This window comes from Macaca fascicularis, chromosome 11, assembly GCF_037993035.2.
Source record: "Macaca fascicularis isolate 582-1 chromosome 11, T2T-MFA8v1.1".
Classification (NCBI taxonomy): Eukaryota; Metazoa; Chordata; class Mammalia; order Primates; family Cercopithecidae; genus Macaca; species Macaca fascicularis.
Genome location: NC_088385.1, coordinates 70,842,700 through 70,858,811, shown reverse-complemented (window position 1 = coordinate 70,858,811; position 16,112 = coordinate 70,842,700). Strand labels below are relative to the sequence as shown.

Here is a 16,112-nt window from a genome sequence, read left to right as displayed (position 1 = left end):
AGCTTGATGATGAATTATCACAAAGGGTACACATCTATGTGAGTAACAATCAGACTAAGAAAAAGTATATTAGGAGCCTGCTAGTGCCTCTCCCAGTTACCATACACCTATTCCCTCTCCTCCTCCATTACCTGGATTTCTAAGATTAGATATTAGTTTTGCCCTTTCTTGCACTTCACATGAATGAAATCCTACAGGATGTATAATTTTTGTCTTCCTTTTGCTCAACGTGAGATACACTCACTTCTTGTGAGTATATTTCATTGCTATTCATTGTAGGAATACACTGTAATTCATCCATTTTACTATTAATAGATGCTTTTTTTTAGTTGTGGGCTAGTTTGAATAATACTGCTATAAACACATTTTTGTTTAGTCACACATATATGAATAGAATTGCTGCTAAACTGTTTTCCAAAATGATTGTAATTTATATTGTCACCAGCAGAGTGGAAGAATCCCTGCGATTCCACATCCTCATCAACAGTTGGTATTGTGAGTCTTTCTTTCAAATGTAAACAATTGTGTTGGGTGTGCAGTGGTATCTCACTGTGGTTTGAATATGCATTTCCCTGATACATGAGATTGAGCACATTATCATATGTTTAAGGCAATCTGGATCTCCTTAATTGAGAACACGTTGTTCAAATCTCTTTCTCCATTTTCTAAGTTATGAGTCTTTTTCTTAATGATTTGTTGATACGGATATGAATCTTTTTGTAGTTGTATGTGTTGCAAATATTTTTCCCCACTCTGTGCTGTGGTTTTTCCCTCTTTCAATAGTGTCCAGATGAACAAAGATTCTAATTTTAATATAATGCATTTATCAATTTTTTCCTTTTAGTGTTTCTTGTGTCCTATTTAAGAAATATTTTCCTATCTCATAGCCATGAGATAGGAGCTTATTTATTTATTAATCTTCTAGTAGTCTTTTTATTCACTGAAGGTCATATTCTACCTTTGCTTATCAAAGTGTAATGTAAATTGATAGCTTTTTCCTTCTGTCACACCATGTAAAGAGTTTAGAACACCTTAACTTCATTTACTCCTCCTGATTTATATGCTATTTTTGTAATGTATTATAATAGAATATATGTAAATATTTATATATATTTAAATTTAAGACATTATTATTTTATGTAGTCAATATTCATTAAGCATCATCCATGTATTTATTATATTCTTGGATGTCCAGTGCTTATATTTTAAGGGTACCCTTTAGAAATTCATTTTAGTATGTGTCTGTTTTGTTGACTTGACAATGTCTTTTATTTCACCTTCATTTATTAAATACTTTTTTCTGTGCAGCAGTTATTTTCTTTTTGTATGTTAGAAAGGTACCACTGTACTCTGTTGTGGCTTCCATGTTCCTGTTGAGTGAGAAGGTTACTGTCAGTCTGTCACTGCTTTGAATAAGATCTGCTTTCTTTTTCCAGCTGCTTTTATAATTTTCTATTCATCTTTGGGTTTCTACAGTTTCACTGTAATATATCTAGGTAAGGATTTAAAAAATACATTCTGCCTGGAATTTCTTGGACTGCTTGAATTTGTGTGATGTTTTTCATAGACTTTCGTAAGTTTGCAGCGTTTATCTTTTCAAATATTGACTCTATATTCTTACTTTTCTTTCTGGATGGGGCACGGTGGCTCACACCTATAATCCCAGAACTTTGGGAGGCCGAGGCAGTGGATCTCTTGAAGTCAGGAGTTCGAGACCAGACTGGCCAATATGGTGAAACCCCATCTCTACTGAAAATACAAAATAGCCGGGCATGGTGGCATATGCCTGTAATCCCAGCTACTCGGGAGGCTAAGTCAGAAGAAGTGCTTGAACTCAGGGGGCAGAAGTTGCAGTGAGCCGAGATCGTGCCACTGCACTCCAGCCTGGGCGACAAAGCAAGACTCTGTCTCAAAAAAAAAAAAAAAAAAAAAAAATTTTTTTTTTTTTTGGTTTCTGGGAGTTGAATTAGCATATTAGACATCACTGTGTTCTCTGTATCTCTTATTCTTCTTTTCAATATTTTATTATCTTTTGTTTTTGATGCTGTGTTTTCATTATTTCTTCTGATTTGTCTTCTTTAATGATTTATTTTTTAGCTCTATTTGATGTTAAACTCACCCACTGCTTTCTTAATTTTGGTTATTTCTCAGTGCTAGAATTCCTATGTAGCTCATTCTCAAATCTGTTATTTTAGTGCTTATGATTTCCAGATGAAATCTAAGCTTGGCTTTTAAAAACCTCTTTGAACACTGTAAATAGTTCTTTTGTCATTTATTTCTAATAATCCCAATATCTGGAGTTCCTGTGGGTGTGTCTTATTGTCTATTATTTCTTCTGGCTATCACTCATGGTTTCTTATCTCTTCATTGTCTAACTATCTTTGCTAGATATTTTTTGTAGAGTTATTTGAGGTCAAAGGTGAGGTTATCCTCCAAAGAGAATGTTTATTTTCCCAAACCATTAGGGGCACTAATAGCTCAGAATCTCTGGATTTTATTACTGTTCAAAATATTAGATGATCTTCCTTTTGGGAAGATATGGTTCCCTGTGTCACAGGTTGGAGGCCTGGCCATGCATCTTGTCCTAGAAAATAAAATTTGAAGGAATCAGTTGAGTGACCCAGTCCATCATTACAGGAAGTAGAAATCTTTTCAATTACTTTTTTTTTTTTTTTAACAAAATAATGTTTGGGAAAGAAACAGTAGCAATTAGTACTAGTTTGGGTGTTTAGAAGGTCATGTGATGGAATTAATATTAAAAAAAAAGAAGAGAAAGACATTTAATAGACAATAATCATTCCTGGGGTTATGCACAATGCAAAGGGTAGATACTGTTGGAAAAAAAGCATATTAATGACCATTAAAATACTGTAATTAATTACTTTAAGGAGGTCATAATTAAATATCTATAGACTGAATTAAAAGAGTCACCATCCTACACTAGTCAAATAGGCTCTTATAGCTTGTAGACAAATTTCTAATGACAGTATCATGCACAAGTTTTAAAAGCACTGTATTTCAAACAAATAGATGTGAAGATGGTATACTCTGAGAAAAGTATACTTGATGACTCAAAATGTGGCTCTGGTAATGACAAACAATATCAGGATATATGAAGAGTCTTCATAAAATTGTGAAAATGAGAGAAAAACTATTTCTAAATTAAAATACTGTTTTATATATGATTTAAATTATGCATAACTAAATTAATAACTGAGTAAGGAAGGTAAATATTTGACTATATTATCTACAGCTCCATAAATTTTATATTTATAATACTTTAAAAAAATGGAAGTACTTGTGCCAATATATAGTAATTAAAATGCTACAAAGTAAATGCTATTATTTCTTTATTCAATTAAACTCTTGAAATTGACAAATGTGTAAGAAAACACAGGCAAAAGAGTATATTGTGCTGTCTGTGGAAGTCACGGAAGGCACCATTCAGAAGATAAATTTTGAGCACATATTAAATGGTGAATAGGTGTTCACTGGAAAAAAGGGCATTCCAGGCAGAGGAAAAAGTGGGAAAAGAGAGATCCTGGCCTTCTTGGGCTACAACAAGAAGTTTTTTTTGAGAAGTAGGAGTGCATAGCATCTAGAGAAGATGACTTGCTAATAAAGGCCCTTCCTATTGTATGATACTGGGGTCAGAATTTAAAAAAATAAAACAAAAATAAAGGCCCTCATATACCACACTTAATTGAGAATCAACAGGGACACTGACACCTATAAGGGACAGTTTAGATTTACATTTTTAAAAGATCCCTGAATTGATGAACAATAAAAGGGAAAGAGACAGAAAGCAGGAAAAGTAGTCAGGAGACCCTAGTTCCACTAGAGATGACGAAACCTTGATCTAATGAAGTAAAGAGTGGGAATGAACACGATGGGGCATATTTGAAAAACATTTAAGCAACAGCAGTAGCAGTTAATCGTTTTCAACAGATGGCTTAAATAGCAAAACTGCTGAGAAGAACTACAGCTTCTTTTGCTCTGGAAGGCAGAGCAGAACTTCCAAATACATAGGAGCATGAAAAGTATACATAGGAGCATGAAATGTTCTTCAGATACTGGTAAGGTGAAGTACAAGAATAACACGATGTAAGGTTCAATAAGGTGCTCTGATATGTACCTAATTAAAACACAATTAAAGGAAAACAATGACAAGAAAAGCTCCTAAAATACACAAACAAAAAACCACAAAATCCATCTGAACAACAAAAAAACCCAAAAATAATCATGAACCAAAATAAACATTCCTAGTTTGTCTTCAAATGCAGTCAGTTTTTGTTTTTTTAATGGATTCTCTATCCATGTATTCAACCATTCACAAATTCAACCAACTGTGGGTCAAAAATATTTGTAAAAAAAATTAAAAAATAATACAACAATAAAAAATAACAAAACCCAGTATAACTATTTACATAGCATTTACATTGTTTTAGGTATTACAAGTAATCTAGAGATGATTTAAAGCATAGGAAAATGTGTGTAGGTTATGCGCAGATACTACACCATTTATATAACGGACTTGAGCATCCTCAAATTTCGCTATCTGTGGGAGATCCTGGAACCAATCCCCCTTGGACGCCAAGGGACAACTGTAATCTGTAAATTTGTTGGAATTTTGCAATTAAAGTGTGTTCACTGAGTTTATGACACAGACGGTTACATAAGAATGTTTCACTAGAGCCGTGTTCTTACATATAGGAAACTAGAGACAGCAGCATTATCAGATGCACACATGGAATACATATACGAAGAACCAAAATCAACACCACCATTTTTCTTCTTTTTTTCAACTTCCTTCTCAGAAGCAGTGGTGTCATGGTTAAATTTGGAAGTATCAGGAATAAAGGATGTGACAGAAGCCACCAGACACAATGCTGGGACTGCATATCATCCCATGGGATGTTTGCAACAGACAGTAACACCAGCTTCTGACACACACCAGCCATATTAATAAGTCTCGGGGGGAACATAATGAGGCAAATATGAAACAGCTAATATGAGCCTTGTAATACCTCCCCATCAACAGGAGGAAAACACAGTTGGGTTTTGGTGGAAGGAGAGGCCAAAGACTTGACAAAGGATTCATGAGAAACCAGAAGAATGCACTGCACTGAAGGAGCTGCCCGGGTGGCTTGAACTCTGAGCTGTGGGTCAAAATGAATGAGGAGGGAGAGGTTACTTCTGCAGGCTTTTGTGGACTGGTTCTGTTGCCTTTGTGTTACCAGGATACTACCATCACTGGGAGAACAAGACAGCTATTTCAGTGGTGTCATTCCCTGAATGCACCGTGTTATTCTAAGGCAAACCAGGTACTGAGTAGCTTAAACAACAGAAAGGTATTGTCTCACAGTGCTGGAGGCTAGACATCTGAGATCAAGGTGTTGGTTTGCGGGGTTGGTTCTTTCTGAGGGCTGGGAGGGAAGGATCTGTTCCAGGCCTCTCTCCTTGGCTTGTAGATGGTCATCTTCTCCTTATGTCTCTTCATATCGTCTTCCCTCCACCTGTGTCTCTGTATCCAAATTTCCCCTCCCCTTTGTCTTATAAGGACATAAGTCATATTGACCTACTTTAATTTGATTACTTCTGTGAAGATCCTATCTTCAAATAAGATCACATTCTTAATCACTGGAAGCTAAGACTTTAACATATGAATTTTCAGGGAGGACACAAATCATACTATAACACACTCCATGTATTTTAAGGCACTGTGCCTTGTACCTTGCACCGATACAGTCCTATTCATCCTTTACGACTCATCACTCATCTGTGAAGGTGACCCTCATCCCTTCCTTCGCCTCCCCACTGAACTACTTGCTCCTTCCCATCGCTGACCTTGAATGTATTTCAATTACAGCACTGTGTCATTTCAGATGTACTAAAAATTAGCAGAAAGGGACCACACACACACACACACACACACACACACACACACACACACAGATTGGGTCAATTCCATAATTAATTAGCCAAGGGTACAGAAACTCACAGCTAGCACAGGCCACAGAAGGCGAGAGCATAGGCAGAGCATCCTGCCATGGCCTTCCCTTGTTCCTTGTACTCTAACATGGGTGCAATGCTAGTGACCCTATCCCCTGTCTGTGTTGGGTAGGCATTACCAGATCTGAAAAAACAGACCAATGTTTGCTGTCCCACAACCTTTTTTTTGGGGGGGGGGCGGGGTAGGGAATGTCACATCACCATTCCAGAAGAATTCACACTAGTAATTTATGTACTTGCATTTAAGGTAATGTTTACAAATGCTGGGCTCTCTTGTTTTTGAACAAAATTCGTTCTCAGCAATGATATAACTTAATCCAAGGAAGAAAACATCATCGTTGCTCAGGACTCTCAGAACAAAGTCTCTGCCTTCAGCTATGTCTCGGAAAACCTGTTTTCCTGTGGCCCACCCCTGACTCTGATTTAATGACCCATGTGAGTGGACCTGACACTGAGTGTGGTCTAAGAAGCATGATCTCAAATTGATTTCTCACAAGCACCTGCCACACTGTTTAGAGGTTTATATTTCCACCTATGGTGGAAGCAACTTGAAGTCAGTGATAACTTATTAATCTTTATAGCTCCAGGGACTAGCACGGTGCCTGAAACACAGCAAATTATCAGAAAAAGTTCACTGAATGAACAGTGGACGCTGAAGTTATCCTTTCAAATCATAGATGCCAAAAAATGCTCAGTGCATCAGAGAAAATGAGTGGCTTCTCCACTGAGAGCCATCCTGAGCTCTGCCATTTTCTTTGGGGTGCCCTATCCCAGGACTCATTTTTATACCCATCCTAGAAATTCTCCTCATTTCTCTTGGTATTCTTTTGGATCAAGGCCCTCCCTTTAGTGAGCTAAAGCTTGCTTGAAACAAAAAATATAAATGTGTGTTCGTGGTGAAAGACAGTTGATCCTATTTTTAATTTGGCCAAGAAGATGATGCCATCTAAGGGACAAATGGCAGTTATCTTTTACTTAGGATTTTCCTGTTAGCTTATCAGTAGAAGGTTGCAGGCAAGTCAAAGATACTTAAATCAGTAAAAATGAAGTTAAAGGCCACAGAGAAGATCCAAAGCAGCAATTATAATTAAGTGGTTATCAGGCTTCATATCTTATATCAAGTCTCAAAAGAACTTGAGAATCCCCCAGGAGAGTTTGATCATTGATTTACATGACCTGGGATTCTGCTGAGGTCACTGGTATTATGAGAAATTTGGGGGAAAATGTGATTTTTCTACCCTAGGTAGGTAGGAGGTATAACTGAAATATCTCTTAGTTCCCTCAATTTCCCATGCCATGAAAATTGTCTCAAATGTTTGCCTAAAATCTGGCTCATTATTGTTTAAAATATCTTGTGTAAGTAATGTATTTTTGGAACAGTCTGTGAAATACTCGTTGGCAAGCTGCTGGTGAAAGACTTCAAATGGTGCTAGGAAAATTTAAGTGGAGCTATCTGTTCATTCAACACTGTTGCAAATTGATTGAGAAATTATGGGTCTCTCTCATTGTACATTCCCCTCAGGGTGGTAAATCTACTATAATTTAAGAGAGACTAGTTGTTTTATATGTGAGAAGGTTTTACTCATAGAACAGCAGTGACATGCTGATGAAAACTTTATTTTCTGGACCAAATATTGGGACAAACAGTCTGAAAATGGGGCAAGCTATTACAAACCAATGTTGTCCTAAAAAAATATAAAAGGCATAGATGCTCTCCTCAAAGTAGTTCCTTTTTCTCTTTCTTTGACTGTGTATAGATAAAGGGAGAAATGAGAAACTTGAAGAAATGGGAACTGTAATCAATGGTGAGTTACTCCAGAGGCTAGTTTGGAAAGAAAGAAGCAACAGGAATGACCCCTAAGCAGAAATCCCTACAACAAGGTTAAATGCAAACTTTTGAGAAAGCAGACAAGACAGCGCAATATTAGGCTGGAAAGTGTTTGGAAAATGTTTATAATGAGAAAGGTATAAATGATTAGTTTGTTTTTGAAAAGTTGCCTTTAAGAGCAATGTTGGGCCGGGTGGCTGAAATGAGTAATGTGAGCCGGCTGTAGCTTTCACCTGTAATCCCAGCACTCTGGGAGGCCAAGGCAGGAAGATCTCTTGAGCCCAGGAGTTCAACCAGCCTGGGAAACATAGGGAGACTCTGTCTCTACGAATAATAAAAAAGTAGCTGGGCATATTATTTTGTTTTTGAACAAAATTCATGAACAATAATTGAAAATTTAAAGAATAATTCAAAATAATTATTTGTAGAAACACTGTCTCTGTAAGTAATAAAAAAGTAGCTACTTGGGAGGCTAAGGCAGGAGGACCACCTGAGCCCGGGAGGTTGAGGCTGCAGTGACTATGCCACTGCACTCCAGCCTGGATGACAGACTGGCACCCTGTCTCAAACAAAACAAAACAAAAACAAAAGTAATGTTTATTAATGTTTCCCTTCAAAGTTTTAATAAACAGCTAAGTAATCAAAATAAAACAATGATCGGGCACAAGGCTGTGTGGCAGCAGGCCCCGCTCTAATTCCATATGCATAACACACAGTGGGCACTAATGAATATTCACTGACGGATCGGCTGGAAGTTGGAATCGTGAGACTGAGGTACTAAGGGCGCAAGTTTGCAGCATAATAAAACTCAAACCTCATTTTTAAAAGTTTATCAGGTAAATGTATAGTTGGGAAGTGACAATAAATGTCACAATCTCTTATGAATCTTTATCAACCACAGATTTAATTAAGCCCTTCTCAAACCTTTTAGCTTTTACTACTTTTAAGTATACTGAGGCCATTTCACAAGCATGTACTGCTCTCTTCTCTTTGTTTTAAGGCAGGTAATACAAACTCAAATATCTTTAAGGGCCAGGCAAGCCATGAAAATGAGCTGAGTGGGCTGAGTGGAGAACATGGCAAACTGGAAGCACACATTCTATGTCTAAAGGAAGTCAGTTATTGTCCTGTAGAAACACAGGTCTAGTGTGATCAGTTCTTCTAATTTTTAAAGAGGCTGGATATTGATAAATATATATTATTTATATTATAAATATAAATAATTTATATAATTTAATAATATTTATAAATTAAATATTTATAATTTAATAAATTAAATATTTATAAATTAAATAATTTATAATTTAATATTTATATATTATAAATAATGTTTATTTATAATATAATATATATTATTATATATTTATATATTATATAATTTATATATTATACATTATTTTATGAACATGTATATTTATAAAATATAAATATGTAAATATATATAATATATATATTATATATAATATATATCTATATTTTTTTTGAGACAGAGTCTTGCACTGTCGCCCAGGCTGGAGTGCAGTGGTGTAATCTCAGCTCACTGCAACTTCCACCTCCTGGGTTCAAGTGATTCTCCCGCCTCAGCCTCCTGAGTAACTGGGACTACAAGCATGCGCCACCATGCCTGGCTAATTTTTATATTTTTAGTAGAGACAGCATTTTGTCATGTTGGCCAGGCTGATCTCGAACTCCTGACCTCAAGAGATTTGCCTGCTTTGGCCTCCTGAAGTGCTGGGATTATAGGTGTGAGCCACTGTGCTCACCCTGCATATTGGTATTTTTATGAAAACTTACAGTTTTTACAGGATAGTAAATAACTTTCAAAACCCAAGCACTGTAGAGCAAACAAAAGTTTTCAGGCCAGGAGTGATGGCTCACACCTGTAATCCTAGCATCTTGGGAGACCAAGGCAGGTGGATCGCTTGAACCCAGGAGTTAGAGACCAGCCTGGGCAACGTGGTGAAATCCAGTTTCTATGAGAAATACAAAAATCAGCCAGGTGTGGTGGTGTGTGCCTGCAGTCCCAGCTACTCAGGAGGCTGAGGTGGGAGGATTACCTGAGCCTGCGAGGTTGAGGCTGCAGTGAGCTATGACTGTGCCTCTGCACTCCAGCCTGGGTGGCCGAGTGAGACCTTGTCTCAAAAAAATTTTTTTTCATGGGCCAGATATGGTCTGTTGCAGGTGATGCCTACTTTTTTGTTGTTGTTGTTGTTGAGACGGAGTCTTGCTCTGTCACCCAGGCTGGAGGGCAGTGGCATGATCTTGGCTCACTGCAACCTCCCGGGTTCAAGTGATTCTCCTGTCTCAGCCTCCTGAGTAGCTGGGATTACAGGCGCATGCTGCCAGGCCCGGCTAATTTTTTGTATTTTAGTAGAGATGGGGTTTCACCATGTTGCCCAGGCTGTTCTCGAACTCTTGAGCTCAGGCAATCTGCCCGCCTTGGCCTCCCAAAGTGACTATTTAAGGTATTCTAAGATTTGGTGAAAAGGTTCATGTTCTACTTAGCTGCACTGTCCATGCTTTTTAAAACTTGGGTGAAATTCTCTCTCAACTTTTCTTTCTTTTGGTGGGGGAGACAGGGTCCCATTCCATTGGCCAGTCTAGAGTGCAGTGGCATAATCATAGCTCAATGCAGCCTCAAGCCCTGGGGACCTTCAGTATTTATTGTACTGAACCACAGTAACAAAACTCCTTAACTTGGCTCTCAAAGCTTCTTGTTGAATGACCTCACCTTCTCCTTCAGTTCATCCCCAAAGAGAACTGGGGTTGATAACCAAACTGTTCTATTCTCCCAAGGAACCTTGACATATATTGAAATATCTTTTCTTCCCTCTATTTTTATGGTTATCTACTGATTATCAAAAATCTAATTTAAATCTTACTTTCTTTGAGAATCCCACTCCACTACAGTAAATTTTCTTCGGTGTCCAACAAATCATAAACCAGTAGTCATGCTCATAAGAAACATTAGGATAATCCAATTCATTTGCTGCTTCAGCTAATGTTTAAAAAGTACTTTTTAAGTTTTATTTTGCAGTCAGTAGGTTTTTAAAAATTTATTTTAATTAATTAATATTTTTAAGAGACAGGGTCCTGCTGTCACCCAGGCTAAAGTGCAGTGGCACCATCTCACCTCAGTGCAGCCTCGAACTCCTGGGCTCAAGAGATCCTCCCTCAGCTTCTCAAGTTCTTTAGAGAATTTTTAAAAATTAACCCTCACAAAGCACTGCCTGACTCTCTAAGTTTATAAGGACACTGTGCTTCTCCACATTATGCCTAAAAAGGCATACATTAAGGGTCACAAACTCAAAGGCCTGCGGAGGCCAGACAAGTAACACAAACAGTTCACTGTAAGAGAACTGGGAGTTGAATGACTCTGGCAAAGTAGAATTCAAATGCCCCAGCTCTTCAATTCATGAAGCAGTGCAGGGCCAGAGTAGCCAGACCTTTTTTTAAAAAAACAGGTCAAAACTTTGGGAGCCAAACAAAACATATCCTTGAGCTGCCAGTTTTGACTTTGTGTATAATACCCTATTTTCCTTGAGTTTAGAGAATGTTATCCAAATAAAACAGCAGAAGGATATGCAGGGAAAAACAAGGGAAGTCACTAGACATACAAACTGTAGATAGAACAGGATCCAGTAAACTGCATTAGGTATTTTGTGAAGCCTAGCCAAAACCTAGGCTCTCAAACGCTACTTCAAGGTGAGCAGTAGCTTTCCTTTGGAAAGGTTCGTTTGTGGGACTCTATATAGAGATTACATTGGTTGCATCTTAAATACACACATTTGAATAAGGGCTGGTTTGTTTCTATTAGGAATAATAAAAGCCAAAATTTACAATGGGTTTTGACCAAATTATACCGGTCTAAAAATACATCATTCTTTCTTAACAGAAACAAATACACAGAGCTCAAACATCCTGGTGGGATTAAAACAAAACAGGGTATGAAAGTGAATTTTGGATATTCACTTTATCATTGTAAGTTATTTTTTCACTTCTGTCCCACAATCCTTTCTTTTGGGAATTGTCTCTAGAAATACACTATTTCTGTTGGAATTCTCAATCAAAGGGTTCTATGAGCTGCACATTCTCCAGGCTGGCCAATGACAGAATCTCATCTCCTAGATGGAATCGTTTGTCCAGAAGTATGCATGACTTTAGCCAGGTCAGTGAAGAGTCAGTCCTACTGCAGAGACAAGGATGCTAGGATGAAGTGGGATGGCAAGCTTTAAAAGGGACCACACAGTTCTGCCTCTATCCCCAACACACTACCAACACACATGAAGAAATCACTTCAAAGTGATAAAAAGAGAGAGAGTCCTGATAATGTCATTTGAACACAAATCCAGTGATGTCTGAGGATACTGCAAACACTGACCAATAGTTAACTTTGTAACTTGTGTTCCTGTAAATTACAATTGGGAGCCTTGATTAATGCAAGAAACATTTGTGGTTCGTATCTTTATTTTAGGAGAACGTGGATTCAAGTAAGTTAATTTCAGAAATAGGCAGCTGAATTGTATAATTGCTTCCTAACTCAACATATATTAATAATTCATATTTTATACTCTATTCATTTAAATATACTAATGCTGGCAAATAAACATTTGTCTATCCTCATTCAAGTACCATTTCAAAATATGATTTTGTTCTAATTATATCAGTAATGCCATGTTCAGTACCAAAAATTTAGAGAATATAGGAAAGCATAAGGGGAAAAAAGTGAATTTTAAAAGTTAGGGTTAAATTAACATAGCACACTGTGGGCCAGGCCCCACAATGGCTCATGCCTGTAATCCCAGCACTTTGGGAGGCCAAGATAGGACTGCTTGAAGCCAGGAGTTTGAGTCCAGCCTGGGCAACACAGCAAGGCCCCATCTCTACAAAATATTTTAAAAAATAAATTAACATATTAGTCAAAAGTTCCACTGTACACAGGATGGTATATTTTTGTACATATATGTTGAATTTGACAACCCATGGGAACTATTTTCAGTATGAATTACAATTTAAGGTAAAAAAATTATGTTTACATGTATATGCAGTGAGTGTCTAGTAAAATATTAATCTGTGGCAGAATACAGAATCTTTGTATTTATCCCCTACAAAGAGTATTACAGGAACCCTGAGAGCAGGAAATACATAATGAAGAGGTTGAATCTTGAATATTAAATATGCCTAGATCATGTGAGAATGCCTTCCAGTTATATCTGAATTCAGAACACTGGTGTGGCAGGATGAACGCATGCTCACCTCTTCATTCTCGATTTTGAGCGTGGCGAGGCGGGACTGCAACTGTTGGTACCTGAGCATGAGCTCTGCCTGGACTGGTTGCTGGGCACTGACCTGGCACACCTGATGGAGAATGAGAAACCACAGTTACAATGGGGCACCACAGACCCACCTCCAGAAGCACGGTTCTCCTATTTAAATGACGCACGAATCACACCAATCCTCTCAAGGTTCCAATTACATATTTACTTTTAATAAGCGCATCAAAACTTCTCTTGTAAATATGGAGCTGTTACATAAGCTGCAACAGTAGAATGCAGCTGCTTGGCCTGGCTACGACTGGAAGATGGCAGCTGCAGGAAGGACTGTGGTAAGAACGGAGCAGTTCCTGCGATGGAGCTCTGATGATGAAATCTCACTCGTGGAATTCTTAATGGCTCTTGTGCAGAGGCAGAAGATGATTCATGTGGACCATACAGACATAAATTAAGAAGGCAGCAGGGCTTATTGGTTAGGGTCTGAGCTCTCGAGTCAGTCAGTTGTACTCGAATGCCAGCTCTGTCCCCTACTAGCCAGGTGACTGTGGTAAGTTACAAAACCTCAGCTTCCTAATCTGTAGAATGAGAATAATAAGAGTTCTTATAACACAGGGCTGCTGTGGGAATGAAATGAGACAATGTACAGAAGCAACTTAGATCAGCGCTTGGCACACAGTAAAAACTCAGAAAATGTGAATGACTATTTGAGCATCTTTCAAATATGGCTTCCCTAGCCAATAGCAGCCAAATCGCGTGACTCACCATGAACTTCAAGAGGCCACTTATCTTAGGTTTTGATAGAATATATTTGGCCATGATCTCAATTATGGATAAGTTCAAAATCAGAGCATTATCAAAACTGCACCAGAAACAAACAATTTCTTCTTATCTGCCTTGTTTTAGAAATGCTCTTGGCTGATGGGGGTTCCTTTTATGGAGTTTCCAAAACATTAGAGAGATTACCACTGCTCCTTAGCAGAACTGGCCATAAAAAAGGGCAACCAACTTATTTTATTAAAATAATAAAACCATTAACATCCAACTGATGTCATTTGTCTGTGATATGTTAACATGCCATGCTTAACATATCCACAGCTGAAAAATTTAAACAGCGACCATTTGTTTTTGGAAACAAGGGATAAGCTACTCATCCTGCTTGTCAAAATCCATGTTCTTTTGGCTTAAAAACTGCTTACCATTTCTATCAAACACACATAAAATCCAATTAGAAATACAGCAGGTACATTATATATAAATACATACACACGTATATATTTTATATGTCTTAACACTTGGTATTTCAGCAAAAATACGACATTAAAGAAATCTTTCATGATCTTATAATTACATCTATTTTGAAAAACAGACTGTCACCATAAGTTAAGACTGAGTTTTTATCTAGGAGTTTTTTTTTTTTTGAGACGGAGTCTTGCTCAGTCGCCCAGGCTGGAGTGCAGTGGTGCGATCTCAGCTCACTGCAAGCTCCACCTCCCAGGTTCACGCCATTCTCCTGCCTCAGCCTCCCGAGTAGCTGGCGCCCGCCACCATGCCCAGCTAATTTTTTGTATTTTTAGTAGAGACGGGGTTTCACCATGTTAGCCAGGATGGTCTCGATCTCCTGACCTTGTGATCCGCCTGCCTCAGCCTCCCAAAGTGCTGGGATTACAGGCGCGAGCCACCGTGCCCGGCCGAGTTGAGTTTTTATCTATGAGTTTTGTTTTGCACAGCTGAGACACCAAATGCTATTATATAGCATGCTCCATAAACTGGCTTTTTTTGTCTTCTCCTGTTCATAGACAATAACATAAGCAACTGTAACTCATAATCAGTTTAAATGCATGTTTTTGGTAAAACAGGATAGAAAGCTGAATTTATATAAAGGATATAAAACAGTCATAATTTCTAAAGCTCATTTTAAACTTTGGAGCCAATTTGAGTCTTAAAAGAAGTCTTGTACTTTTTTTTTTCTTCCATTTTCCTGCCATATACAATTACTTTTCTTTATGAGAATCTTTAAATCAGGATTATAAGAAGCCATCAGACAGATTCTATCAGACCAGCAAAATGCCTTCCTTTTCATTAAATTAAAATGTCTTGAGGTAGAACAAAAACTTTCTATTCTGGGAAACCTTAGTGCAACAGAAATCTGCACCTTTTATCTGTTTGACCTTTGTGAGTATTTGAGTGTTTGACATTTGCTTTAAAAGTTGGTAGGACTGGCCAGGCGCGGTGGCTCATGCCTGTAATCCCAGGACTTTGGGAGGCCGAGGCGGGTGGATCACGAGGTCTGGAGATAGAGACCATCCTGGCTAACATGGTGAAACCCTATCTCTACTAAACATACAAAAAAATTAGCCGGGCGTGGTGGTGGGCGCCTGTAGTCCCAGCTACTCCAGAGGCTGAGGCAGGAGAATGGCATGAACCTGGGAGGCGGAGCTTGCAGTGAGCCGAGATCGCACCAGTACACTCCAGCCTGGGCGACAGAGCCAGACTCTGTCTCAAACAAAAAAAAAAAAAAAAAAAAAATGTTGGTAGCGGCTGATCTTAGCATTATATTAAGGGCCTTTGCAAGGATAGGAGAGAGAAAACAACTTGGAATTATTACAACTGTTAGATTATAGCAAGTGAGGAGAAATATAAGTGAAGAGACAATTCATTATTTTAAAAATGATCAATTACTGACCTCATCACCCATGTGAGACTGAAACTCAAACTTCATTGGTGGACAGAACGCAGCAGGGTACATCTCCATGAATCTCTGCTTATCACTCCGGGGCTCTAAATTATCAACTGCATTCTCAATAATGTCTAAGCCCTCATGTCTGGAGGTTTCAAGGTTGTACTCCGCAGAGAGATATGTTCTGAGGGCTCTATTCAGACTTGCGTGGTAGCCAAGATCACAGCACTTAAAAAGTAAAAGAACACCACATACAAAAATGAATGCAAAATTGATCAAAGACAAAAATGTGAGACCTATAGCTATAAAACTCTTAGAAGGA

The 16,112-nt window shown here is 38.0% G+C and overlaps 1 protein-coding gene across 5 annotated transcripts in view; it reads right to left on the bottom strand.

Moving 5' to 3' along the window:
• SRGAP1 (SLIT-ROBO Rho GTPase activating protein 1) overlaps positions 1–16,112 on the bottom strand; it is a 306,426-nt gene that overhangs the window by 65,235 nt on the left and 225,079 nt on the right. For all 5 annotated transcript variants that reach the window (XR_012420434.1, XM_065524524.2, XM_065524525.2 and 2 more), the window contains 2 exons: positions 15,797–16,018; positions 13,097–13,198 (listed from right to left, as the gene is read on the bottom strand). Coding sequence is in view for 4 of the 5 variants with exons in the window: in XM_065524524.2 (XP_065380596.1) it covers positions 13,097–13,198; positions 15,797–16,018 (324 nt within the window). In the remaining variant the exon portion in view is untranslated. The remainder of the gene's footprint in view (positions 1–13,096; positions 13,199–15,796; positions 16,019–16,112) is intronic.